Source organism: Sciurus vulgaris (assembly GCF_902686455.1).
Source record: "Sciurus vulgaris genome assembly, chromosome: 2".
Classification (NCBI taxonomy): Eukaryota; Metazoa; Chordata; class Mammalia; order Rodentia; family Sciuridae; genus Sciurus; species Sciurus vulgaris.
The window spans coordinates 119,954,930-119,977,990 of NC_136462.1; the positions used below are offsets into that span (position 1 = coordinate 119,954,930).

At 38.2% G+C, this 23,061-nt stretch overlaps 1 protein-coding gene across 4 annotated transcripts in view; it reads right to left on the bottom strand.

The window, feature by feature from the left end:
• The window catches only part of NPTN (neuroplastin), a 67,666-nt gene that overhangs the window by 22,268 nt on the left and 22,337 nt on the right, over positions 1–23,061 (bottom strand). For 3 of the 4 annotated variants that reach the window (XM_079125330.1, XM_079125329.1, XM_079125328.1), the window contains exons 2-3: positions 4,199–4,370; positions 925–1,019 (exon numbers count right to left, since the gene is read on the bottom strand). In XM_079125330.1, coding sequence (XP_078981456.1) covers positions 925–1,019; positions 4,199–4,370 — 267 coding nt within the window. Of the gene's footprint in view, positions 1–924; positions 1,020–4,198; positions 4,371–9,221; positions 9,570–23,061 lie in introns of all 4 variants that reach the window. The other variant, XM_079125331.1, reaches the window with a different exon arrangement.

A 23,061-nucleotide genomic window follows, 5' to 3' on the forward strand; every position in this document is an offset into this window, starting at 1 on the left:
CTCACCTCAAATAGTAGACCTGATTCCCCCTGGTCATTTTATTTTTTATTTATTTTTAAAAATATTTTTAGTTATAGATGGGCACAATACCTTTATTTTATTTATTTATTTTTATGTGGTGCTGAGGATGAAACCCAGCAGCTCACACATGCCAGGCAAGCATTCTACCACTAATCCACAACCCCAGCTCCCCTGGTCATTTTATAACAGTGAGAAAAAAAAAAAAAAAAATGTTGGATAGGGAATTAAGACCTGGGCTCTAGCTAGCTCTACCAAAAACTCACCAGAGAACACAGAGCTAGTGGTTTCACTTTTCCTGTGAGTAACAGACTAATGATGTTACTAGGTGGCTCTAACTTTTATAGTTCTATTTGTCCTTCTTGAAACTTTCACTAAAGACTCATCTTTATGATGCTATGTACCCATAGGCACACTTCTAATGAATTACAAACAGCTTATTTTCATCTTGCACACTATACTTTCTCAAATCCTATTAGCCCACTGGACACCTATGTAATAATACTTCAAAGGCATTGTTCTAGGAGCTCTACCTAAGACTGGGCCATATGAGTTGCCAACATTTAAACATTTCTGATGTATAAAAACAGCAATTTCTTAAAGTCAAACCTACTATATTAACTTACTTTTAATCCTCCTACCAAACTCATGAGGTAAATACTGTTGATATCCTCATTTTACAAACAAGGAAACGGAAGCAAAGAGAACCTAATAACTTGCCAAAGTCACACAACTAGTATATATTTGGGTTTGGATTTAAATCCAGACAGCTGGGCTCCTGAGTCCTAACCATAACATTACATCACTTCTTAAAATGTAAAAAAGAAGAGCTGAAGATCAGAAGTCCAGACCAAGGTGAAGTCTCAGGAATAAGAGACTAACACCTCAGCCTCTGCTGGGTCATACCTTTTACTTCAATGGTGGCATTTGCTTTAGGAGCGCTGACAAAATGATATACGCAGTGGTATTCGCCTGAATCTTCAGCTCTTGGCTTATTGATCCTGTAGAGATGGGAAGAAAAATGAAGAGAGGTTAACTGGGATTGGTTAAAATACACCACAAAAGGAGACTTAAAGGGGCAAGCAGAGACCACACTCTCCAAATCCTACTCCTTGATATAACTCACCTCTTCCTAACTAAAAAGCAAAAACATCCCTCTGTAGATCCCCAAAAACATTAATGCTTTACTCCTTACTGGGTGCCAGGAATAAAGAGATGATGGCCCATGGTCCTTAAATTTAAGATGCTCCAGTTCAATGGGAGAAACAAACTACAAAATAAATAATTAAAATAGAGTGCCACACAAAAGTTCTACAATTTATACTTAGATATAAAAGGATTTCACCATCACTAAAAACTTCTTGTTCACCTGGTGCTTCCAATCAGAAAACTAAGAGCGGAAGAAACAAACAAAGCCTTTTCTGAGTTTTCCTAAAGATCTTATTTAGAAGTATGCCTTTTCGGTAAGTCTACTCACTAACAGGAACCAAGTACAGTTTTTGTTTGTTTTTTGCTTTCAAGAAAAGAATCAAATCTGCCAACAGAACAATAGCCACAGAAACGCAGTTTAAAAAAAGCCTTACCATAAACTCGGAGGCCCTGCATGATCTAGTCCCTGCCTACCACCCGAGCTTTATTCCACGTTATTTTCCAATCATGCAAGGCTTTTCTTTCTTTTTTCTCCAATGTGCCAAGTTTATTCCTACCTCAAAACCTTCACACAAGATGTTCCTTTACATGGAATACTCTTCCCATTACTCTTAGCCTACTCAACTCCTTTCCCATTAGGTCTGGGTTTACATGTCACTTTCTCCCAGTCCCAGTGCAAATTTCATCCTCCTCCCTGACACTCTCTCATACCACCCTGGATTCTTCACAGCACTTATTACCATGTGTAATTATGTAGTTACATGAAAATTTGATTTGTCTGATTTCCCTACAGACCAAACTCTATGTAGGTAGACACCATTTAATTAGCGTACAATTCTACACCCAGCACCTCACCTGGTGCTCAAGTATAGTAGAGAATCAATCAATGATTGACTGAATTACAGGAGTAACTGTTAAGAAGCATGTGTGTCCAGAACAGCATGTCCTCTCAATCTCACAAGTGAGCCCAAATAAGTTTTCTTGACCCTAAGAGTCAACTTCATTCCACCTCAGTATACTCTAGACTACACACACATATACCAAACACATTAGAAAGCAGTTAGATCTTCATGACTCAAACTCTAAGTTCCTTTAGAAATACTTGGGAAGAAGATTCCCCAGCTTAAGGCCATGTCTAGGGCACAAAATCTTCTCTTGGACTACCTATTGGGAAGAAATTGAAACAAGTAGAGGGTTGTTGGTGATGTAGCTCAGTGATAGAACACTTGCCTAACATTCACAGGTCTTGGGTTCAATACCTACCACCAAAAAAATAAAAATTTAAAGAAATATAGAGAAAAAGAAAAAGATGATAGAGTAGAGAATCAAAGAGAAAATGCTTCATGTAGGGTAAGCGGAAGCAGGCTTCGGAGGTTGGCTCCATGGCTGACTTGCTTTCCATTTGACCCAAGATGTTTAACTGATTTAACCTTTTCCAAGTTATTAAGGATACAGCTGAGACTCTATTTCCAGTATGTTATCAGAAGAAACTACAGTGGAAAAGGGTTAACCAACTTACCACTAAAAAGTATGGAATAGCAGGGAGAAATTTTTCAATAAATAATTCTAGGAAGTCTGAAAACTTGGAACCTAACCTTGGTTCTAAAACTTATTAAATACATTATCTGGCCTAATGGTAAGCAAGAATTACTCTTTCAGTCTTAGTTTCCTCACTTGAACAAAAGGAAGAGGATCTACAAATTCATGTGGATCAATTAAATAATGGGAGTGAAAAGATCTCAATGCTGCAAAATACTGGAAAATGTCCTTGCTACTACTGGGCATACGGGCTTTCCTGGTCTCACTCCAGTGTTTATTCCTTATACTTTATCAACCTGCCAAGCAGGATTAGCTGATCCTTTTCCAGATCAATTTCCAAACAGGAACAAACTTATAAAAGCTGAGGTGCTGTGTGTTCTAAATATTCTAGAAAGCACCAAATCTCTGGATGCCAGAAAAATCAGACCAGCAAGTATCTTCCCTTTTTCAGAGGACAGTTCCAGGCTACCAAAAAGCCCTGTATCTGGTATTCCTGACCAGGTCATGGTGATACTAAACACTCCTAAAAGGTGATTCATTAGGGTACCCACCCAGTAGAACAATCACTTGGAGAGATGTCTTATTTTAAGAGTCTCAAAGCTCACTTTGATCTTATTCCTCAAACTACTGGATTATGTCAAGAGACCTGCATTCTAACTGTGACTGTACTACTGACTAGCACTATTACCCTACCTCTTGCCCTCAATTTCTCTTTTATCAAAGTGACATCTATGGCTCTCAAACCTGCCTGCTCAGTAGTCATTTGGAAATCTTTACTGTAGATTCCTGGGTCTCATATAGGATAAAGTGAATTAGACTATCCAGCAGAAGACCAAACATATCTTTTATTCACAGTTCACAGTTTGGTAAATACTTCAGTTCACTGAAATTAAAAGTTCACTTCCCAGTATGTTCCTTCCCTTTCCCTCTTTTCCTTCCTCCCACAATCCCACTGCGCTACTCTACTGATCTCTCTATTATTAGTTATTGCTATAATATTTTAATTAGTGCATTATAATTATAAGTAAGTGGAATCTGATGTGGTACATCTGTACATGGACATAGAATTTATTTGGTAAATTATGTGCATGTATGACTATAGCATACTGAATCCCATGAATACATACAATTATAATGTACCAATTTAAAAAAGACAAAGAAGTGAGAGGAAAAAAAATTCACATTGCATTTGTTAAATAATGGTGTCAGACTAATCTTTTTAACATGTATATGTAAACTCCTAATAAGGCTTGAACTGCACTGGTAAGAAAGGCCCATAGAGAAACATGTCAACATGTCATTAAATAGGTAACAATTTAAGAAACATTCCAACTCACTGTGATAAAACAGTTCACAAGGCATCTTTTAAGTAACATTCTCAGATTCATCATTTCAACATGTATATGTGAAGTGTTAATGATTATGACACAAAAGTCAAGTAAGCTTGGCCACACTCCCTCCCATATTCCTAGGAGGTACTAGCCACTCTCACCTGTATTCCATGTTGCTGGCATTCTTACGAGTGGCAGTCAGTTCTACCCCATTCTTTGTCCAGTAGCTGTATGTAAGGGTGTGAGAGCTGGAGGTGAGGTTACACTGCAAGGTGACAGGGAGGGCAGGGCTTTCTCGAATAATGACTTCTTCACTGGTGACAATTCTTGGCTCTGCAATAAGAGTGCACAATGATAGGGGGCCATAGCTTTACAGTCTGCAACCCTGGCCTTAGAGTTGGGAGGGACAGGAAGGGGAGATTAGAAGAAAAGGGAGGGCAGACAGGACCACATGAGGACTTTCACTTTATCACTTTGGAGGAAGTCAAGAAAGGAAAAACAATGATTATAAGCAAATGACCACTAGTGCAGACAAAGCCTGAAGACCAGTTGGCCTAGACGTGAAAGAATGGGAGTATTACAGGTATATGTACTGGCAACAATTCACTTAAGATTTTTGAATACCACCTTTTTATAAGAATCACCGACCAATTCGGCTTCAATTAGAAAACCAGGCTTCACTTTTCAGTTCTAAAGACAAAGGCAGTATCATTTATATAACTAATAAATTCTCTATGGAGTCATTGGGTCTTGGAACAGTAATAGGTGTAATTAAATAATACATGTATGGCTTTTCCCACATTTAAATCTGTTAAACATAATGGCAAACCATTCATGGCCATTATTTATGCAGAAAAAATACATATCCTAAAAGCAAACTTCCCACTGGAAGTCTCTTGAATTTTCTGAATTGTGAGTAGGGAAAATTCTAAAAGAACCATCAGTTCTTCTCTCCAGCCCATATTATTCCCCAAACTGTTTTTTTTTTTTTTTTCCAGAATTGCACTTTAAAACATCCATTTCAATATAATACACTACTAGAGTGCAATGTCTTGGAATTATGGGCTCCTGGAATTTTAGAGCTACAAGGCCCTAAGAGTTTACTGAATACCTCTTTTCAACAGCTAGAAAGGTGAAATGACAAGGTCAGAATTATTATTATTAGTGGCAAAAATGGACTTAGAAAATACATCTGGTTGAATTCTCTATACCTCACCCCCACCCCACAAAACACACACCTTACCCAACCTTCTACCCTAAGGCAAGGTACATAACTTTACTTTCTAGTTCTATCCTGGGCTTAGATAAACTGGGATCGCCAATTTACCTACAAAAATAACCTATGTATTAGTCAAATATAACACACTGAGCAGAAAAACTTTAAATCACACTATCATTCCTAAAAGGTTGCTCTTTAAAGTGCTTTGAAATCTTCATTGCTATATTAAAGTCTGGAAGTTCTGTTGCTATTGTTATTTATTGGTCTTTAATCTTTTCCTAGGCTATCATTTTTCTACTTTTGGTCAAACATTTTCAGGTGAGGTCTACACTAACCATCTTTTCCCATTCACAATAGGGGTATTTATTTGTTCCCTCCCCCAGCCCCAATTCTTTCTCAGAAATTCATGTATCTAACTACTTCCTGCTTACAACAGCTTCCTGTCCCAAGGCAGTTCCCCTTCACCATTTTATGTAGTACAGTTCTGATTATTAAGGACAAAACTGTCTCCCTCTACTGGAACCATTTTGTTTGTTGTTCAGGGAAGGGAGGAGGATGGAGCAGTCAGGGGATACTTAGAAAATATAATGCCTTAAGGATCTCCTAACCAATTTAACATTTCTGACTAGAGTTCTTGTCAAACAAACTTAAGATAAAGCAAATCCTTGAGTTTTTCAATTAACAAACTGGTTCTAATTAATTTCCAATTATGGCAAAAGGATAGTGGTTATCTTCCATTCAGCACTGGTTCTTATCAGTAACACCAAACAGGGTCTCTATGTACAGATAATGGAGGCATAGCAGCCACTAAGACAAAAGCAGATGCATGTGAACATGTTAGCATAGTGGTGTCCCCATGGTTTCCAAGACACACTGAACAGAAGCCAAATTCCTGGGCCTTAAGAAGTCGAGCTGAACGGCTGCAAACCCTGCAATGGAAGGCGCACACATACCATCAGCAGAAAGCATCACAATTCCAAGAAAAATTAAAACCAAGCAAAAACAAAAGAGAAAAAAGAACCAGTACTTCACAGAAGAGAAATTAAAAAATCAAGGCAACATTAAAATCCAAACACACTTTCAGGTTTTTACTAAATTTTTATTATCCAATTTCATTTTCTTCCCCACTTGGGACTCTCCTTCCGGTTCTTCTTCTCAGATTGCACTGAGAAAGGGTGAACTCTGAGAATGAGGCCAAGAGTTTCCAGATGTTTAAATACAAGGAGGCCAAAATAAATGCTATTCTTACCTGTGGCGATGAAAATGACCATTGCAGCTCAGGGAGATTAAGAAGTTGATGAAAGTAATCTGGTAGACTTTCTGCCAAGAATTCTTGGAAGGCAAAGGTAAGCACTTTTCCCCTTAATGCTAAAAGATCCATGAGAGAGTCAGTTGGGAGCAAGTGTATAATTTAAATAGGCTTAAATATGATTCTGCACCATAGGAGGGTTGTGGGGTAGGCAGCCTGCCTCCTATGTGACTGCTGTATATGGAAACCAGTGCATGACCAGGATCCTTGGCCATGATGCCATATCTGCATTCTTCACCCAGATGAAGGTGGGGCTTTTATTTCTGTGGCCAAGTGCTGTCCAAAGTTCAAGAGTGATGAACATTTAGGAGAAGTTCACACATTTTTATCTACCACTGACTACTGTTTAGAAGCATCAGGTAGGAGACCCTAGTCATCATGCATAAAGAAAATTCTATGGCCACAGAGACACCCTAAATACTGGGCACAATTCTCTTCCTACTTTACACTACTCAAAGAACTTTGGGAAAAGTATTGCCAGGAGGTTATTCTTAGAAGACTTCAACCTCCCCAAAGAGGCAATTTCTTCTGGGATGCCTGAGATCATAAAACAATTAGAGTTGAATTTAGGGTGTTTATGAAAAAAAGAAAAAAAAAAAAAAAAAAAAAGCAACAAATAGCTAACTTGGGTTAAGTGACTAATGGGGAAGTCTAGGGTAAGAATGACAGCCAGGATTTGGTTCAACTACATACAAACACTCCTAAGGTAGGAAACTTATTTCTAAGTAAACTGGGAAAATGCTGTGTACTTTGGGATTGATGGGTAGGCACCCCAAAGTCTCATCTTTTTTCTAGCCCCCAGGCCCAGTCTTTCTAGCTATCAGCCAGGCTCTTAAGAATAACTACCAAATGCCCAGTCCAGTCCATGCCTAAACTTCTGCAGATTTTTGTGGCCATCTGAGTAATTCTGATGTTATAAGGAAAGGAGCAAGGGGACAGGAGAAGGAGGCGTGCAAGGGAAAAAATTGTTAAAAAGAAAAGAAAAGAAAAGAAAAATTGCTGGGTTAATATTCCCCATTTTCACATAGACAAGGTTTTCTTTTCCCCTTTTACAGAGCAGGTTCTCTGATTCAACAGTGCCAACTGCAGCAGCCCATCCTATCTCTCCTCTAAGGCCTCCTCCTCTCCCCCCTAGAAATCTTCAAGTAGCTACAAAGAACAGACATTAATGTGCTATTTTCTACATACAAATTCAGGGCCCATATCATATTACCTCCTGTGTTATTACCAAATTGTTCATAAAATAGTACTTTATTATTTTTACTCTATCTAAATCAGTAGGGTCTTTAAGCTAGAAGTGGCTATAAGTCTCTCACTGAGCCCTTGAAGATAATATGAAAAACCCAAAGGATCCTTCTATTAAATAGAGAATGTACGCTCAATTATAACTAGGTCTAAGGTGGGGCTGGAACACTTCCTGGTCAAGAGCATTAGTTCTATGGTGCCTTCTTCCTCCTATCATACAAAGCAGCAAGTCACTTTCTAGAAAGTAAGTGACCACAAAAGCTGCTATGTCAGATGTCTCACTTGTGCCTACTATAATAGATGAAGGGGAGAATTCTGACCCAAATACTCAGTTCATTTCATCACTTGGAGGGGTCTTTCTTTAAGACATAAAGAAAAGGCCAGTGTGAATGGCTTCCAAACTATTTCTGAAGCTGTTATCCTCTGGGATGAGGAGCACTGTGCCATAGTCACCAAAGTCAAACTACCTGTGAACAGAACTCAGATGCAAGTGACTTTGACACACTGTAATGGGGTTTTTAAAAATATATTGCAGTTCTGTATTACCTAGCTCCTAATGGCTAGCAAGACATGGAGGGAATCTTGGGCTGCTGCTTAAAAGAAAACAAAAAACAGGGTACTGAATGTATAGGCCCAGAGAGGGATGTACTGCTGCAGTGGAGGGTTGCTGTCAGAGAAGAACATGCCACTGTTTTAGAAAAGAAAAAGAGCTGAAACTATGGAAATATCCAAGCTTACATGCTACCCAACAATCAAAACATACCACCACACTGCACCCATGGCAACATTCCCATCACAGAACAGGATGACACTAAGTTACAGTGAGGGAAGAGGCTGGGCAGACACAAACTTAAAACCACAGAGGTGAAGGCAGCTACTCAGAGAGCTTCAAACAGATGAACAGAAGAAATAAAAAGTAGTTAGACTGAGGAGAGAAACAAAAATAGAAAGGCACCAGAGGAGAAACCAGCAAAAGGATAGCAGGAAACCTACTACAAAATTAAAGGGAAGGGAAGGAAACAATTTCAACACTACCCTTATTTGACTGCCTGGTTTTGTATTTGATTTTTTAATTTTTTTTTTTTTTAACTTCCCCAGTTCTCCCTCCCCGCCTCTCCCCAACAGAGATGATTTTGGACAGTCACGGATTTCCTCAAGTTCTTTGTTCCTGAAGAGAAAGACACAGAGAAGGGTGGGGGATAAGGGAGGCAGAGAGGACGGCAAAGAAGAAAAAAAAAGTTGCCACAGATGTTTTCATACACTACAACCAGAAGGGTCGTGGGTTTGAAAAACGAAGACAAGGGGTGGGGTGAGCGATCATACTGGGGAAGAGGAAAAGGAAGCAGAAGGGAAGGGTCATCGGGCCACCTCTAATGACTACAGTACTACTACTGTAGGGTGCTGGACTCACTCTGAAGGACGCTTATGGTGGCCTGGGCTCGAATCCATGTTATGGAGGGGTTTTGCCTCAAGTCATTCCTCTTGGGGTCGTTGCTGGCCCTGCACTCGTAAGTCCCAGAGTCCTCCAAGGTGAGCCGGGTTATTCTCAGCACACTCACGCCGTTTGACCCGTAGGCGGTGTTTACGGTGACACGGCGCTTCCGAGCACCGTCCCACAGCTGTCTGAAAGACTCTGCCCGGTTGACTTCTGCGTACCACCACTGGATCTCTGGCGTGGGACTCCCGACCACGTCACAGTACAGCTCAAAGGCGTCCCCCGTGAGCTTAGTTTCTGACATGGGCGACTTGACAAACCCAGCTAGAGGGAGGGGGAGCAGGAATGCAGTGACAGGCCAACCAGAAAAAAAAAAGAATCAACAGGTGTTAATAGTAATTTAAAGAAAAGAAAAAAGCAAATGAGTTGCAAAGAACAAAAAAGGATTCATTTTTAAACTATAAAGAGACAGTAATAGCAATTCATACAAGCTTTTAGAAGAAGAACCACCCTGGGAAGCTTATGAAGCAAAGGCAGGCCAATTGCAAGCTGGGGCAGCCCAGGTGCTGGCCAGGCAGAAGCAAGCCCACTGGAAAGCATTTTAGCAATGGGCCCAGCTGGTAGGAATGAGAAAGCCTCAGGTTTTGGGAAAGAGTCTCTTTCCTTAGAGCACAAATCATTACCTTTTCAAACTCAGGCAAGTGATGAAAGATAACCAGAAGTGGCAGTAGGTTTATATGCCAAGTCAGGATCTCTCTTTTGGATGGGTAAGCATTTCATTTGAGATGCAATGTCTTTAGTAAGCCTCAATAAGACGTATAATCTGACCTACTGTTATCCTCTCTTGGGACAGAGTTCTAAATTTTAGCTGAAAGGCAGCAAATTTCTCTCATGCAGAATTCTACAGTGAGTTTAGATTTGACTTTCCCCACCTCCTATTCTTTCATAGGCCTATGACAAAAAAAAAAAAAAAAAAAAAAAAAAAAAAAAAAAACAGTTTTCTGTGATCAGGCAGCTTCTACCTGAATGCAGATCCTCAGGCACAGAACAGGACAGTGTGTACTTCACAGCAGACTGAGAATTACTATTACGGTCAGCTCAGGAGTTGACCCAGCTGTAACAACCCAATTCACTGCTGGTGAATAGAGGGAATATGCCCTCCATAATCCCATATAATTAGAAATATCTCCTGAAAATACCATGCTACAGGCTCTCTCTACCTAGTCTAGTTGCCTGACTTCTAGAAGCAGCTTGAAAAGAATGAGATATGTTCAATGAAGAATTAAAACTAAAATCTTAAGGAGAAGGCCAGGTCTCAATCAATACTGTCAGGCACAGCCCAGGATATAAAGTTGATGCCTATTTCCACTTGCCCATAATTTGAGGTTATTCTTCCATAAGACAAAGTGGCAATGGCAGAGAGTAAAATCAACACCGTCTTCTTCATCCAGCTCACTTGAAAAATTTGGAGTTAGACCCACAGGAAAAGAAATCACAGTATAAGCATACTGTTTCACCCACTCACTCCCTCCATCTAGGGTTCATGCAGCATTTCTGCCAATTCAGGCAATGTCCTAAGATAAGGGCAAGAAGCTAAAAGAGGGTATTCTAAGTGGCTTGGCAACTTCCTTTGGGAGGTGTGGATCATGAGCTAAGAAAGTCTCCCTGAAGTGAGCAGAGTGGGGCCGGGATCTACCAATATTAGACTAAGAATATTCTAGAGAGGAAGAATAATATGGAACAATTTTCCTACAATCCAGAAGCCAAGAATGTAATAGCTAATTGAAAATGGAGGTTGCTAAGTGGGAACATTCGTTTATATCCAAAGCAATATTTGCCTTTGGAGATAAACCCCACCCTACAGATCTAAGGATGCTAAGGGAAGTCTATACGAAACTCAAGTAGAGGTCAAGACCTCAAGACCTCCAAATTCATACTAGTCTTTCAATTCCTGAAGTAGATTCTGGAAAGCACAGAAATATAATAATTAATTAAACTAAATGTTCTGCCTTGAATATGCTACTATAAATTACCTCTTCAGATCCAGCATTTGTTCCTTGTAATAAACATAGACCCCAAATAGATAAATAGATGTCATTCTCAGACAAAGAAGTTTTAAAATTGCAGAAAGGAGCTTCCAAGGCCTTATATGAAGAACAAAGCTCACTGGCAGATAAAGTAATTAATATGCAAGGAACCATGTTCTCAGTCTCACAAACTACCATCTGCCCACCTATTAAAGTCAACGCAAACAAATACACAGGGTAGGCAAAGAAAGCTGGTTTCATTCAATTTATTACTTTTAACAGAGAAAACTGAGTATCAGTAAATCCCTGGAATATAGTAAAGAGTATCACGCTGTTTTAATCCTACTCTTGACCATTAAGTAGTGATCACAAATGGTCTTCTCACATTCTCTGTGAACCTCAGGAGTTTATATCCTCTCAAATACTGTAATTATGCACTTGATTATGTACTGGAAATCTGTTAGTGTATTTGTTTTGTATATTTTTCCTTCTTCTGAACTGCACCTCAAAGCAGACTTACACTGAAACCTGTTTACCAATCTGTTGATTGTGCTAATATAAACCCATCCAATTCCAGTTAACCCCACATCCAAATATCACACAATTCAAAGGCAGCTTAGAAATAGTCTGAATGTGATTCCCACTACACCAAATTAAGCTAGTTATTCAGTCTAACCATGCCACCCCCAAGCAAGACTTCCTATTAAGGAGGAAGAAATGTTGATTTAATGCAGTTCTGTTTTCTTTCTGTTATCAAAGCAAATAGGACTAAGTTGAAATGGTTTTTTGAATTGGTAAATTATATGATGTATATTTAAACAAATTTGGTTAAGAATGACATTTAAAATCCCTTAAAACACTGACAATGAACATCTTTCTGTGCTCTCTTCAAAGACCATTAAAAGGGCTGGGGTTGTGGCTCAGTGGTAGAGTGCTTGCCTGGCATGTGAGAGGCACTGGGTTTGATCCTCAGCACACATGAAAATAAATAAAATAAGGGTACTGGGTCCACCCACAACTAAAAATATTTTTAAAAGGTTATAATTATTATTTATTATTATTAGACATCTACAAAGAGGTAACATTTTCTAAGTATGTGTTATATATTGGGCAATGTGATAAACACTCTGCATTCATTATTCTCACAAATAATCCCCTTAAAGATCTGGAGACTAATGTCCAAAAAAGTTGCCCAGTCAAAATACTTAACAGCAAAACCAAGCTAATGATAATAGGAGTGTAGCCTGGCCTGAACATTTTCCACAAATGTAAATAACTTGTCTTGCAAGACTGGAAAAACTTTTGTAGTCATTAAAAGATAAAGATAGTCCGGGCAAAGTGACACACATCCGTAATCCCAGTGGCCTGGGAGGTTGAGGCAGGAAGATCATGAGTTCAAAGCCAGCCTCAGGAATTTAGCAAAGCCCTAAGCAACTCAGGGAGACCCTGTCTCTAAATAAAATACAGAAAAGGCCTGGGGATGTGGCTCAGTGGTTAAGTGCCCCAGGTTTAATTCCCAGTGCCTCCCCAGCTCCCCCCAAAAATATACGCTTTGTCATCATTTAGTTTACTAAATTATTCCTAACCACAAAAACTAGGAACCCTCCACTGGAATGTGCAGCACACTATGACCACTAACTCCTTAACATTATAATCTCACTAAAGGATGCAGGAAGAGTTAACACTAGATCAAAGATTTCCTAAAGCAACTGGGTGAGGGGGAGTGGGTAAACAATGAGAAAACAAAGGAAAAGATGATTCGGACGCAAGAAATGCCCCTATTTCTGAGGATTCCAATGCCCTGGTCTTGAGAAGGCTAGCTTCAGAGGAGGAAGGAATTTAAGACATTAGATACTTTTCTGTGTTGTTACAGTCCGAGGCTGAATTAACAAAGGGCAGATCTGACATTCTGGTGTAGGGCGGGAGTACCGAGGACTGAACTCAGGATTTGCTTTACCACTGGGCTACGTTCCCAATCCTTTATTTTGAGAAAGGGTCTTGCTAAATTGACCAGTCTGCTCTGAACTTCCAATCCTCCTGCTTTCAGCCTCCGGTGTCACTGGGATTACAAATGTGCACTACCACACCCCGCCAGATGTGTTGCTTTTATATGACTTGACATTTTATAAAGTGTTTCCATATACACCTCATTTCACTCATAGTTTTGTAAGGTTCACAGGGTAAATACAGAGGCAGGCTCATGACTTGCCCAAGATCACACACGTGGCTAATTCTGACTGAAACTGGAACTAAAATGGAAGTCTTCAGCTTTCCAATAAACTGTACTACTGCTACACAAACCAACTATGGCATTTGATAACTCAACACCCATCAAAAATCATGAAAACTTCTATTTCTCCTCCAAACGGCAAGGAAAGGAAGGGGGTTTTAAAAAAATTCTCTCTAAAACAGTAAGGTGAAATCACAATGATCAAGGGAAAGTTATTAGCAACCATCCACTTCATTATCTATCCAAATTGGCTCCAATTCAGAAGAACCAGCTCTCAGAAGCAGCACACAGTAAGCTACTCAGAACCTTACTCACTGCCCTGCACCTCATTACCAAGGGCTTTCAAATATGTACCCTCAACATGAAAGCACACAAGTGCCTAAAATTGGAGGCCAGCAGAGAAGCATAGATTTGATTTCCAGGTCAGGTTCACCTAGTATTTTGGCAAAAGCCTAAATTTTAGAATAATAATGTCTACCTCAACTCCACACCCTCCCCAGCTATCACCCCCACCTTGTTGAAGCTGGGCTCAGATCTGAGTTTTGAACAATACTATCAATGCACTCAATTCCATAATGATAGAGAGAAGCCGAGTGGCCACTGGCTTTGGTGCAGGAGGGATTAGAAGCTAGTGTCAGGGGACAGGAGAGGCATAGTATTAAAAATGGAGACAGCAAAACCAAGGAAAAGCTGAATGCAAAATGTAAAAAACTAAGGTTGGGGGATGGGAGGCAGAGATGACAGCTGGGGCTAGCAGCAGGAGAAAAGGAGGAGCTCTCTGGCAGAAAAAACTGATGTGTAGATATGTAGCAGAGGGTGAGAAGAAAAAGGGAACACAGAAGAGAAAGTTGAGCCCAATCCTAAGAAAAGAAAACTGCTTTTACATATGCCCTAAAGGAAGGGAAAGGAAAAGAGAAAAGAAGAAAACAAAGCAAAACAAAAGAAAACAAAAAACAAGCCTAGCTCCATGCAAGGAGAGACCATCAGTAATTTTTACAGTCAAAATTCTCGTTTACCTCCAGGGCAATCACAGAACAACTGACTTCTCTCCCTTTCCCTCACCTGACTTTTGCCAAGGTTAGGTCTTTAAATTTTGCCTTCTTTTGTCAGTTTTTTTTTTTTTTTTTTTTTTTTTTAATATAGCTGTTCTCTTCAAGCCCTCTCTACCACCAATTCCTTGTGGGTGGCTCAGGCTGTTCTCTTTTATGCCTCACTGATAAGGAGGAAATGACAGACAGGAACATAAGAACATTCCCTCCTATCTTCACTGTCCCCCTTGTCCCCAACGCACAAATTCAAATCGTCTACCTCAAAAAGAAGATTGAGCAAGGCCCACTGACACCTAAATGTGGTTATAGGACTATTTCAAATCTGTCTGAATGACTAACAACAGCTGCAAGATTGTCACAGACTTAAGCCTCCACAGGCTACTACATAGCCTGTCTATCCTTATTGTTAATTAAGAAACAGATCATTTACGTTCATTATTCCTTATTACCAAAGGCAGGTCAGAATTCCATCTGCACTCATTCTGTGTCTACCAACCAAGGGTTAAGGCAGGCTTGAAGCCTTGGGAATGGATGGAAATAGGGTAACCTCATTCTCTGCAGCAGAAAGATAGTACATGGGTTTGATTTCATGGATTAATCTGATCTCTAGGTAGAGACAGTAGCCATTACAAAGCATTTTCCAAACTCAAATCGCTCCTTTCAAAGATACCTTAATCAGACATATATTAAGATCATTTTCATCACTAACTTCTAAATCAGTGCCCACTCTTTATTCTGAAATTTCACCATCCAAAATGGCTAATGGATTCTGGTTGATATTAACCAGATTTCTACTTTGGACAAATAGTGAAATCTATTTGGTGCCAAAAGAGACTGAATAATTGAGTAATTAAAAGTAGCAAATTCTAGGGGCTAGGGATGTAGCTCAGTGGTGGAGCACTTGCCTAGCATGTAGAAGGCCCTGGGTTCAATCCCCAGCACTGCTAAAAAGAATTTTTAAAAAAATTGCAAAGTCTAAATAAGGTTGCCTGGGTTCACATGAGGTTCTGACATTAATTGTATACCCTTAGGCAAGTGACCTAATCTCTAAATTTCACCTCCCAATTATGTAACATAGGGCTAATAATAGCAGCTACCTTACAGGGATTTTTGTAGGGATTACATAAAATAACACAGCTTTAAACAGTGCCTGGCACATAATAAGCGCTCAATAATGTTACTTATTATTGTATGTCTCCATAGAAATAAGTGCTAAACAGGACACGTGCAGCAGCCTTTAGCACTGTTCCACAACAGAATGGGAATTTCATTTACATTCAAAATGAATTTCACTTAGAAATCAACCTCTTCAAAAAACAACAGAATTAATGTTCATCTTTCAAATAAAATGAGAACCAAAATAGAAATGTTAACCATAGAAGGCAATGAAAAAGGAGAAAATTTCTTCATTCCTTCCTAACTTTTGAGCAAACCAGAATAAGGACAGTGATAAGGACTTTGCAAACATTACTGAAGTTATAAGCTATTATGCCTGAGATATTATGAACAAAACAAAAAAAATCCAAGAATAACAACAAAAGAAGAGACAGTACAAAGTCTCCTTTTTAAAAAAAAAGAATAAACCTACCAATTACATATCAAATTAATAATGATATATATGTAGGAAGATAATGAATATTGGTTAGGTCAAACTGTAAATTCACAAAATTTAAAATGGCATTAGAGGATTCTGAATCAAGTCAGATTAATTTTAGCTTAAAAAACTGTCACTTTTTGTCATAGTTCTACAACTTAAATTCTCTTAACTTTGCATAGTTTATTCAAGTGCCACCTACTATAATTACAGGTAGCTATGAAAGTCATGTAACATATGCATGTAGAAGAGATCTGTAAACTGTAAAGCTCTAGTTCTAAGCGAATGTTAAAATATCTTGAGGACAGACAAGAGATAAGCATCTGATATGACCGATTTCCTTCTACAAGGATTTTCATTCAGCTTTGTTGTCAATTTCCACTGACAATCTAAAAGCATAATCTTCCTAGATTCATGGGGCTGAAAAAGTCAGAGAAAAAAAAAAAAAAAAAAGTAAAAAAAAAAAAGAAGTATGATAAAAAGTCATTGGCTTTTCTCATTCCATAAAAACACACACAGAATTTCAGGAGTGATTTGGATCCCAGGTTTCACACTCTTAAATCTAGATTGTACTACTGATGAACAGAGAGAGAAGGGTCTCTACTAAGCTGAGAGTTTGCCTTACATGGAAATGAGCCATAGTTTATAACATTTTGGATTGCATTCTAGAAGTTCTTTGACCTTAGTTTCCTAACTTGAAAAATGGAGACAATAATTCCTATCTTAAGGTCACAGTGAGGTTCACAAGAACAATGTATATAAAAGAACTTTGTAACCTATAAAGCTACAAATGCAATAATATTCAAGGGCAGCTTTATGCGCTAGCGTTCTACTCTGTAACTTAAAGAACAGTTTAATCTAGTCCTGAGTATTCTGTGGTTATTCAAAAGCAGTTGGAAGAAAATGGTATCAGGGCTCAGAGACTTACTTAGGGGTTGTCCACTGGACTGACTTCATCTGAATCCTTCAAATTTTCCAAAGAGAAAGCATTGAAAACCACTAATTCAAAGAATCTCAATGTTTCAAATAGAAAGCAACATTAAAATGTTGCCAGCAATGAATAAAAATGATCTAAAATAAATTCCAGCTTAAACAGAAAATAAAGGTCTTATAAATATAGAATTTGACAACAAATTCAAGAAACAAAAGGCAGTGGAAAATTTTTGATAGCAGAGAACAATCAGCTCAGAGTGAGCTTTCCTTGCATGTCTTCTGCACGTCTCATACATTCCAAACACATTCCATGTCTGAATATTCCTTGTGTGGGCTCTAAGAAGTGCTCCCTCATTGTTTACCAGCAAATCCTAGTCACTGAGTCTATGCTTTTACAGCTCTCAGGTAAAAGGCTCCATTATCAAAGATACTCCTTAAGGTTAACAATATTTCTTCCTCCAAGGGAATTAAATCTTGAGCAAAGAAAGTCAGATCCAAAAAAAAGTGAGGCTAAAAATAATATCAGGTCCCATTCTGACTTTGACATCAAAATGGTCATGACTTATTAAAAACTAAGGATGTGTCCAAGGAAGTAAACTGCTGTCAAACTAGGTTTTGTTTTGTTTTTCCATTTTAAGAAACTTTAGGGCTAGGTACAATTGCACACGCCTATAAACCTAGAGACCTTGGAGCTGAGACAGGAAGATCACAAGTTTGAGGTCAGCCTGAGCTTAGAGAAACCCTGTCTCAAAATAAAAAATTATATAAGGGCTGGGAATGCGAATTGATAGTAGAGCACCCCTGGGTTCAATGCCCAGTACCAACCACCCCACCGCCAAAAAAGGAAAAAACAAAACTTTAGTTAATTTACTTTCTAATTCCACAAAGAGTACTCAAGCTGCAGGTACACAAGGGGGAAAACTAGTTTTTTTTCAATCTGTTTGTATCTCAAAGAGTGCTCTAATGAAAAGCTTGGTTCAAACAGTGAAACCCTTACATATTTTAGCAAAAGGTCATAAAAGTTCTCGTATTTCAAAAGACTATTGAAAATAGCTATGGACCAATCTAAAACTATACCCAAAATGGCGTTTTGAGGATAGAAACAATTTAAAAACAAACAACAAAATGAAGTTACAGAGCATTTTAAGATCATGCTGTAGTCAGGATTTATTAAAGGTAAAATGACAACAATATGTTAGAAAGGATGAACACTCCAGTTTGACAATAATTCTCTGCCAGATCAAAATTCAGCCAGGTTTCTGATTTTCTGATAGGCCCATGTTCTTGTCAAGTTCAGTTTTAGCAAAGAGCCCTGCTAAGACAGGTTAAGAAGAAATTTCCCATCTTCAACATGTGATCACCCTCAAGAGATTTCTCATCCTCTGCCATGCCCCAGGTGAGATCTGATCAACCTGGTTTGTCTTCAGTAAGAATCCTGTTAGGTCTGTTCAGCCAGAATTCCCCTTACTTCTAATGTCTCCTCCTAGCAAATTTCCACACACTGACCACTACACTGCTCTTTGACTATAAATTCCTCTTTGCCTATGCTATATTCAGAGTTGAAGCCAATCTCTCCCCACAGCAAAATTCCACTGCAGCAGTTCCTATATCTGTCATGGTTGTCTGAACAGTCTTAGTCACTAAACTTTAACAAATATCACTGAATAACTTTTTCTTTAAAAAGTTATATAAGTCATTCTCAAAAGTTATGAGTAATTACTAGTCAAAGGCTGATCTCCACTAATTACTTTTTCTGTAAAATGTACTTGTCCTTTGATTTTTGATGACAAGCTCACTTACTCTGACAACATACTAATAGCGATTTAAATGTTAACAATAACCCAAATCATGTCATTCATCATCATCATATATCCCATGAGTATGCCAGTGAACACAGTAGCTAAGATGATCATCTGAGTATAATCTAGAAGATATTTTAATTCAAAAAATTAGAATCACCCCATCCCCCCTATTTTAAAATAGTCATTCACCACTGAGTCAATTACACTTCACAGAGGGAAATTCAATCTTTGAATCACATCCCAGGATGTTAGGTAATATCAGTCCTAGTCTTCCAGCTAATGAATTATTTCCAAGGCATAAACAGCTTATAGTGAAAACCACATTGGGAACTGTTATTATACATCAGAGGCAATACTTTCCAAAATTAAGATGGCAATACACTAGGAGCAGTGATTCTTAAACTTTTCCTTGCATCAGAATTATCTGAAGAGTTTAACTAAAACAGACTGCTGGCCTCCAAAGTATCTGAGTCAGAAAATCTGCAAGTGAGGCCTGAGATTTTACACTTTTATAAGTACTCAGATGATGATGGTGTTGCTGATCCAGTCCCCACCCTTCAATAACTAAAGTCTAAGAGATTCTGAAACTGTTAACATTTTTTGTCTTGTTCAAATAGAAGAAAAATAAGGGCAAAGAAATCACATGGAGCTGGATGCAGTGGCAAATGCCTATAGTCCCGGTAGCTTGGGAGGCTAAGGCAGGAAGATCACGAGGTCCAAAGCCAGCCTCAGCAAAAGTGAGGTGCTACGCAACTCAGTGAGACTCTGTATCTAAATAAAATACAAAATAGAGTAGGGCTAGGAATGTGCCTCAGTGATCAAGTGCCCCTGAGTTCAATCCCTGGCACCTCCCCCCACCCCCAAAAAAAGAAGCCACAAGGATATTTTTAAGACCATATAAAGACTCTCCCAATAGTCGAGTCTGTGAACCATGGCCAAAAAAAGAAAAGCAGCAAAAAGGTTGCTTAAAGAACTTTGTCATTCATTATAACTCCCAAACAACGACTTTCATCTTACTTTTTTCAGTTTACCAATCTATAAATTGAGGACATGACTTCAACTCTATTTACCACTTACTGAGGGCCTGTTTACCAGGTAGCATGCACAGGGGTAATTAAACTTTGTTCCTAATTCTCAATCTTGCAAGACATAAGACACAATAGTAATCAAAAAAACAAATGATAACAACATAACAGATATACTTAATTCCATAACAGATATACTTAACAGGAACAGATATGAGCAGTGTCTAATTTTGCTGGGGGAGAGAGTTGTTGTACACCTAGAACTCCATCCTAAGTCTAGCTTCGTTCAGGAGTGGGGAGGGAAGAGACAGTCCTGTTCTGGGCAAGATAAACCAGTGTGAGCAGTGTTGAGAAGTGGTAGGAATGGGCAGGTCTGAATAAAAGTAAAATTCAACATTCTTTGTTATTGTATACCAACCACCTAATTAAGTGCTCAAGCTACTCAGAAAATAGGATGAACTACATCAGACACACCTCACAATTTAGGAAGGAAAGGCATCTTGTAGGCTATGAAGAGCATGTATTCCAAAGCTATGCACCTTGGGCTTCTCTCAAAGAAAAATGGGTGTGAATGAGCTGGTTGGTGGCAGGACAAAGAATGTCAGAAGGAAATAAGTCAGAAAGGAGTTGGGAAGTTCCTTCAATAATTCAAATGAAAAACGAGTCAACTAATTAAGAGTGTCTGTGGGGATGCTGAGAAGGTGATGAATGAGAAATGTTCACAAGATACAACCAAGTAAACTTGTTGAGCATGGGCTAGAGTGTAAAACCATAAAGGGAATAAGGGAAAGCAGGCTGAGAGTTGTCTTTGGTGGCATATACAGGATAGGTTATCCTGTTGAGATGTTCAGACGCAGTTAAAAATAATGATCTAAAATTCAGAGAGCTAAAGGATGGAAATATGCACTAGGGAATCATCTGCATAGGCAGAAGCTGAAACCATGGGAAAAGATGAAATCATTCATGGTAGATTAAAAAGGGACTAAAAATGGAACTTTCTATGTAATTATTATTCTTTCCAAATGATTCAGCACTGAATGCAATGCACTTTTACTAGGATAAAATAAATCAAATTAGGAATTAGATGCCCTTGTATATCTGGACAATACTTTTAATAATATCAGGTAAATACTTTCTTCCTCTTCATTTCACACATTTGATGTGAATGATTCATACAGAAGGCATAGTATCCAAACTAGAAGCAGTATTAGACTTCACATTAATAGAATGTATGAAGCAATTAGCCTGTGCAAAGAATCCTTAACCTTTCAGAAAAATAGTATTCATTTGGTTTCAAAGATTATCTTTGGAAAATGCGTCTTGTTGGGGCGGGGAGCTAACACATAATTCCAAGAAAATTTCCTCAACTTTTAAAAAGAAAGATGTATTCAATCTCAGCTTAAAGTCCAAGGATAAACTGGCTCCAACCTATCCTCTGCAATAAAGAGTACTGGAATGGGATGCTGTGGCAGAAGGATCACAAGTTCACCAACTTCAGTAACTTAGCAAGGCCTAAAGCAACTCAGCAAGACTCTTTCTCTAAATATTTTAAAAAGGGCTGGGGATTTGGCTCAGTGGTTGAGCACCCCTGGGTTCAATACCCAGTACCAAAAAGAAAAAAAAAAAAAAATAATAATATATATGCAACAGACATTTCCAGGAAAATTATCAACAGAAATATTAATTCCTATTATAGACTGTGATATAAGTTCACTAAGTATTATAATGTTCATGCTTTTTTCCTACCTTCTGGTCCTCTTCAATACTCTGTAAAGATTAACCAGATTCTGGAAAATAAGGATGTGACTGACACAGATGAGTGACCAAGAGACTTTCCACTTCAACAATGGCATGGAAAGGGAAATTTCCTTGTCTCTTCTGGGTTCCGATGGTCTTTCAATTAAAAAAAAAAAAAACGAGGCTACTCAACTGAACTTTACTGAGTCTTACTTTGAACTTTTAAAAATGTTATGAAATAAGACAAATTTGGCTCCTTTATTTATAGACCATACTGACAATGTGTTGAAACTGCAAACTTTCCTATTACTTAAGTCATATTAGTGGCAAAAACTACTTACATGGTGAGATTAAGCAACAGTCTAAGAAAGACTTAGTATTTTACACTATTTATGAAGACCTGTATTTCTTCCCAAATTCTCAACTTATATAATTATAGTTCATTCAGTAACATAGAACAAGTCACTTTTTAAGTAACAAGCAATTTTACCCCCATTAAATGGGAATTCATCATATAGTCGACCCATCGTTCAAAGAATTAAAAAAATTCTACTTGTGGAATTTAGTATCAAATCTAGATAGACAATACTTCCTTAAAATCAAATATACTTCCAGACAATTAAGTATATTATTCAGCACTAAAAAGAAATGAGCTAGCAAGTCATGAAAAGGCATGGAGGCACCTTAAATACATGTTACTATGTGAAAGAAACCAGCTTTATAAAAAAGCTATTACAGGGGCTGGGGTTGTGGCTCAGTGGTAGAGTGCTTGCCTAGCATATGTGAAGCACTTGTTTCAATTCTCAGCACCACATATAAATAAATGAAATAAAGGTCCGTTGACAACTAAAAAACATTAAAAAAAAAAAAAAAAAGCTATTACAAAGAACAATTCCAGTATATGACATTCTGAAGGCAAACGATGGAAGCAGTAGAAAGACCAGTGGTTACCAGGAGTTAAGAGATAAACAGGTAAGGCACAGATAACTTTTAGGGCAGTGAAACTACTGACATTATAATGGTGGATATATATCATTACATATATTCACCAAAGAATGTACAACACCAAGAATGAACCCCAATGCAAACTATGAAATTTGAATGATAATGAAGTGTTAATCTAGGTTCATCAACTGTAACAAAAACAACGACCTGATGGTAGATGCTGATAGTAGGGGAGGTTTTAGGAGGGCAGGGAGTATGGGAAAACTCTCTATGTGTACCTTCTCAATTTTGCTGTGAACCTAAAATTATTCTTAAAAATTTCAAGTCTATATTTTTTTAATAATAAAAGTTTTAACTGAAAAATACTCATAATCATGTACTGAGATTTACTTGCCTGAATATAGTGACCAGAAATTCAAAAAGCAAAATGATACATAAATGTAAAACTATCTTTGAGGAAAGAGAATTTGTTTC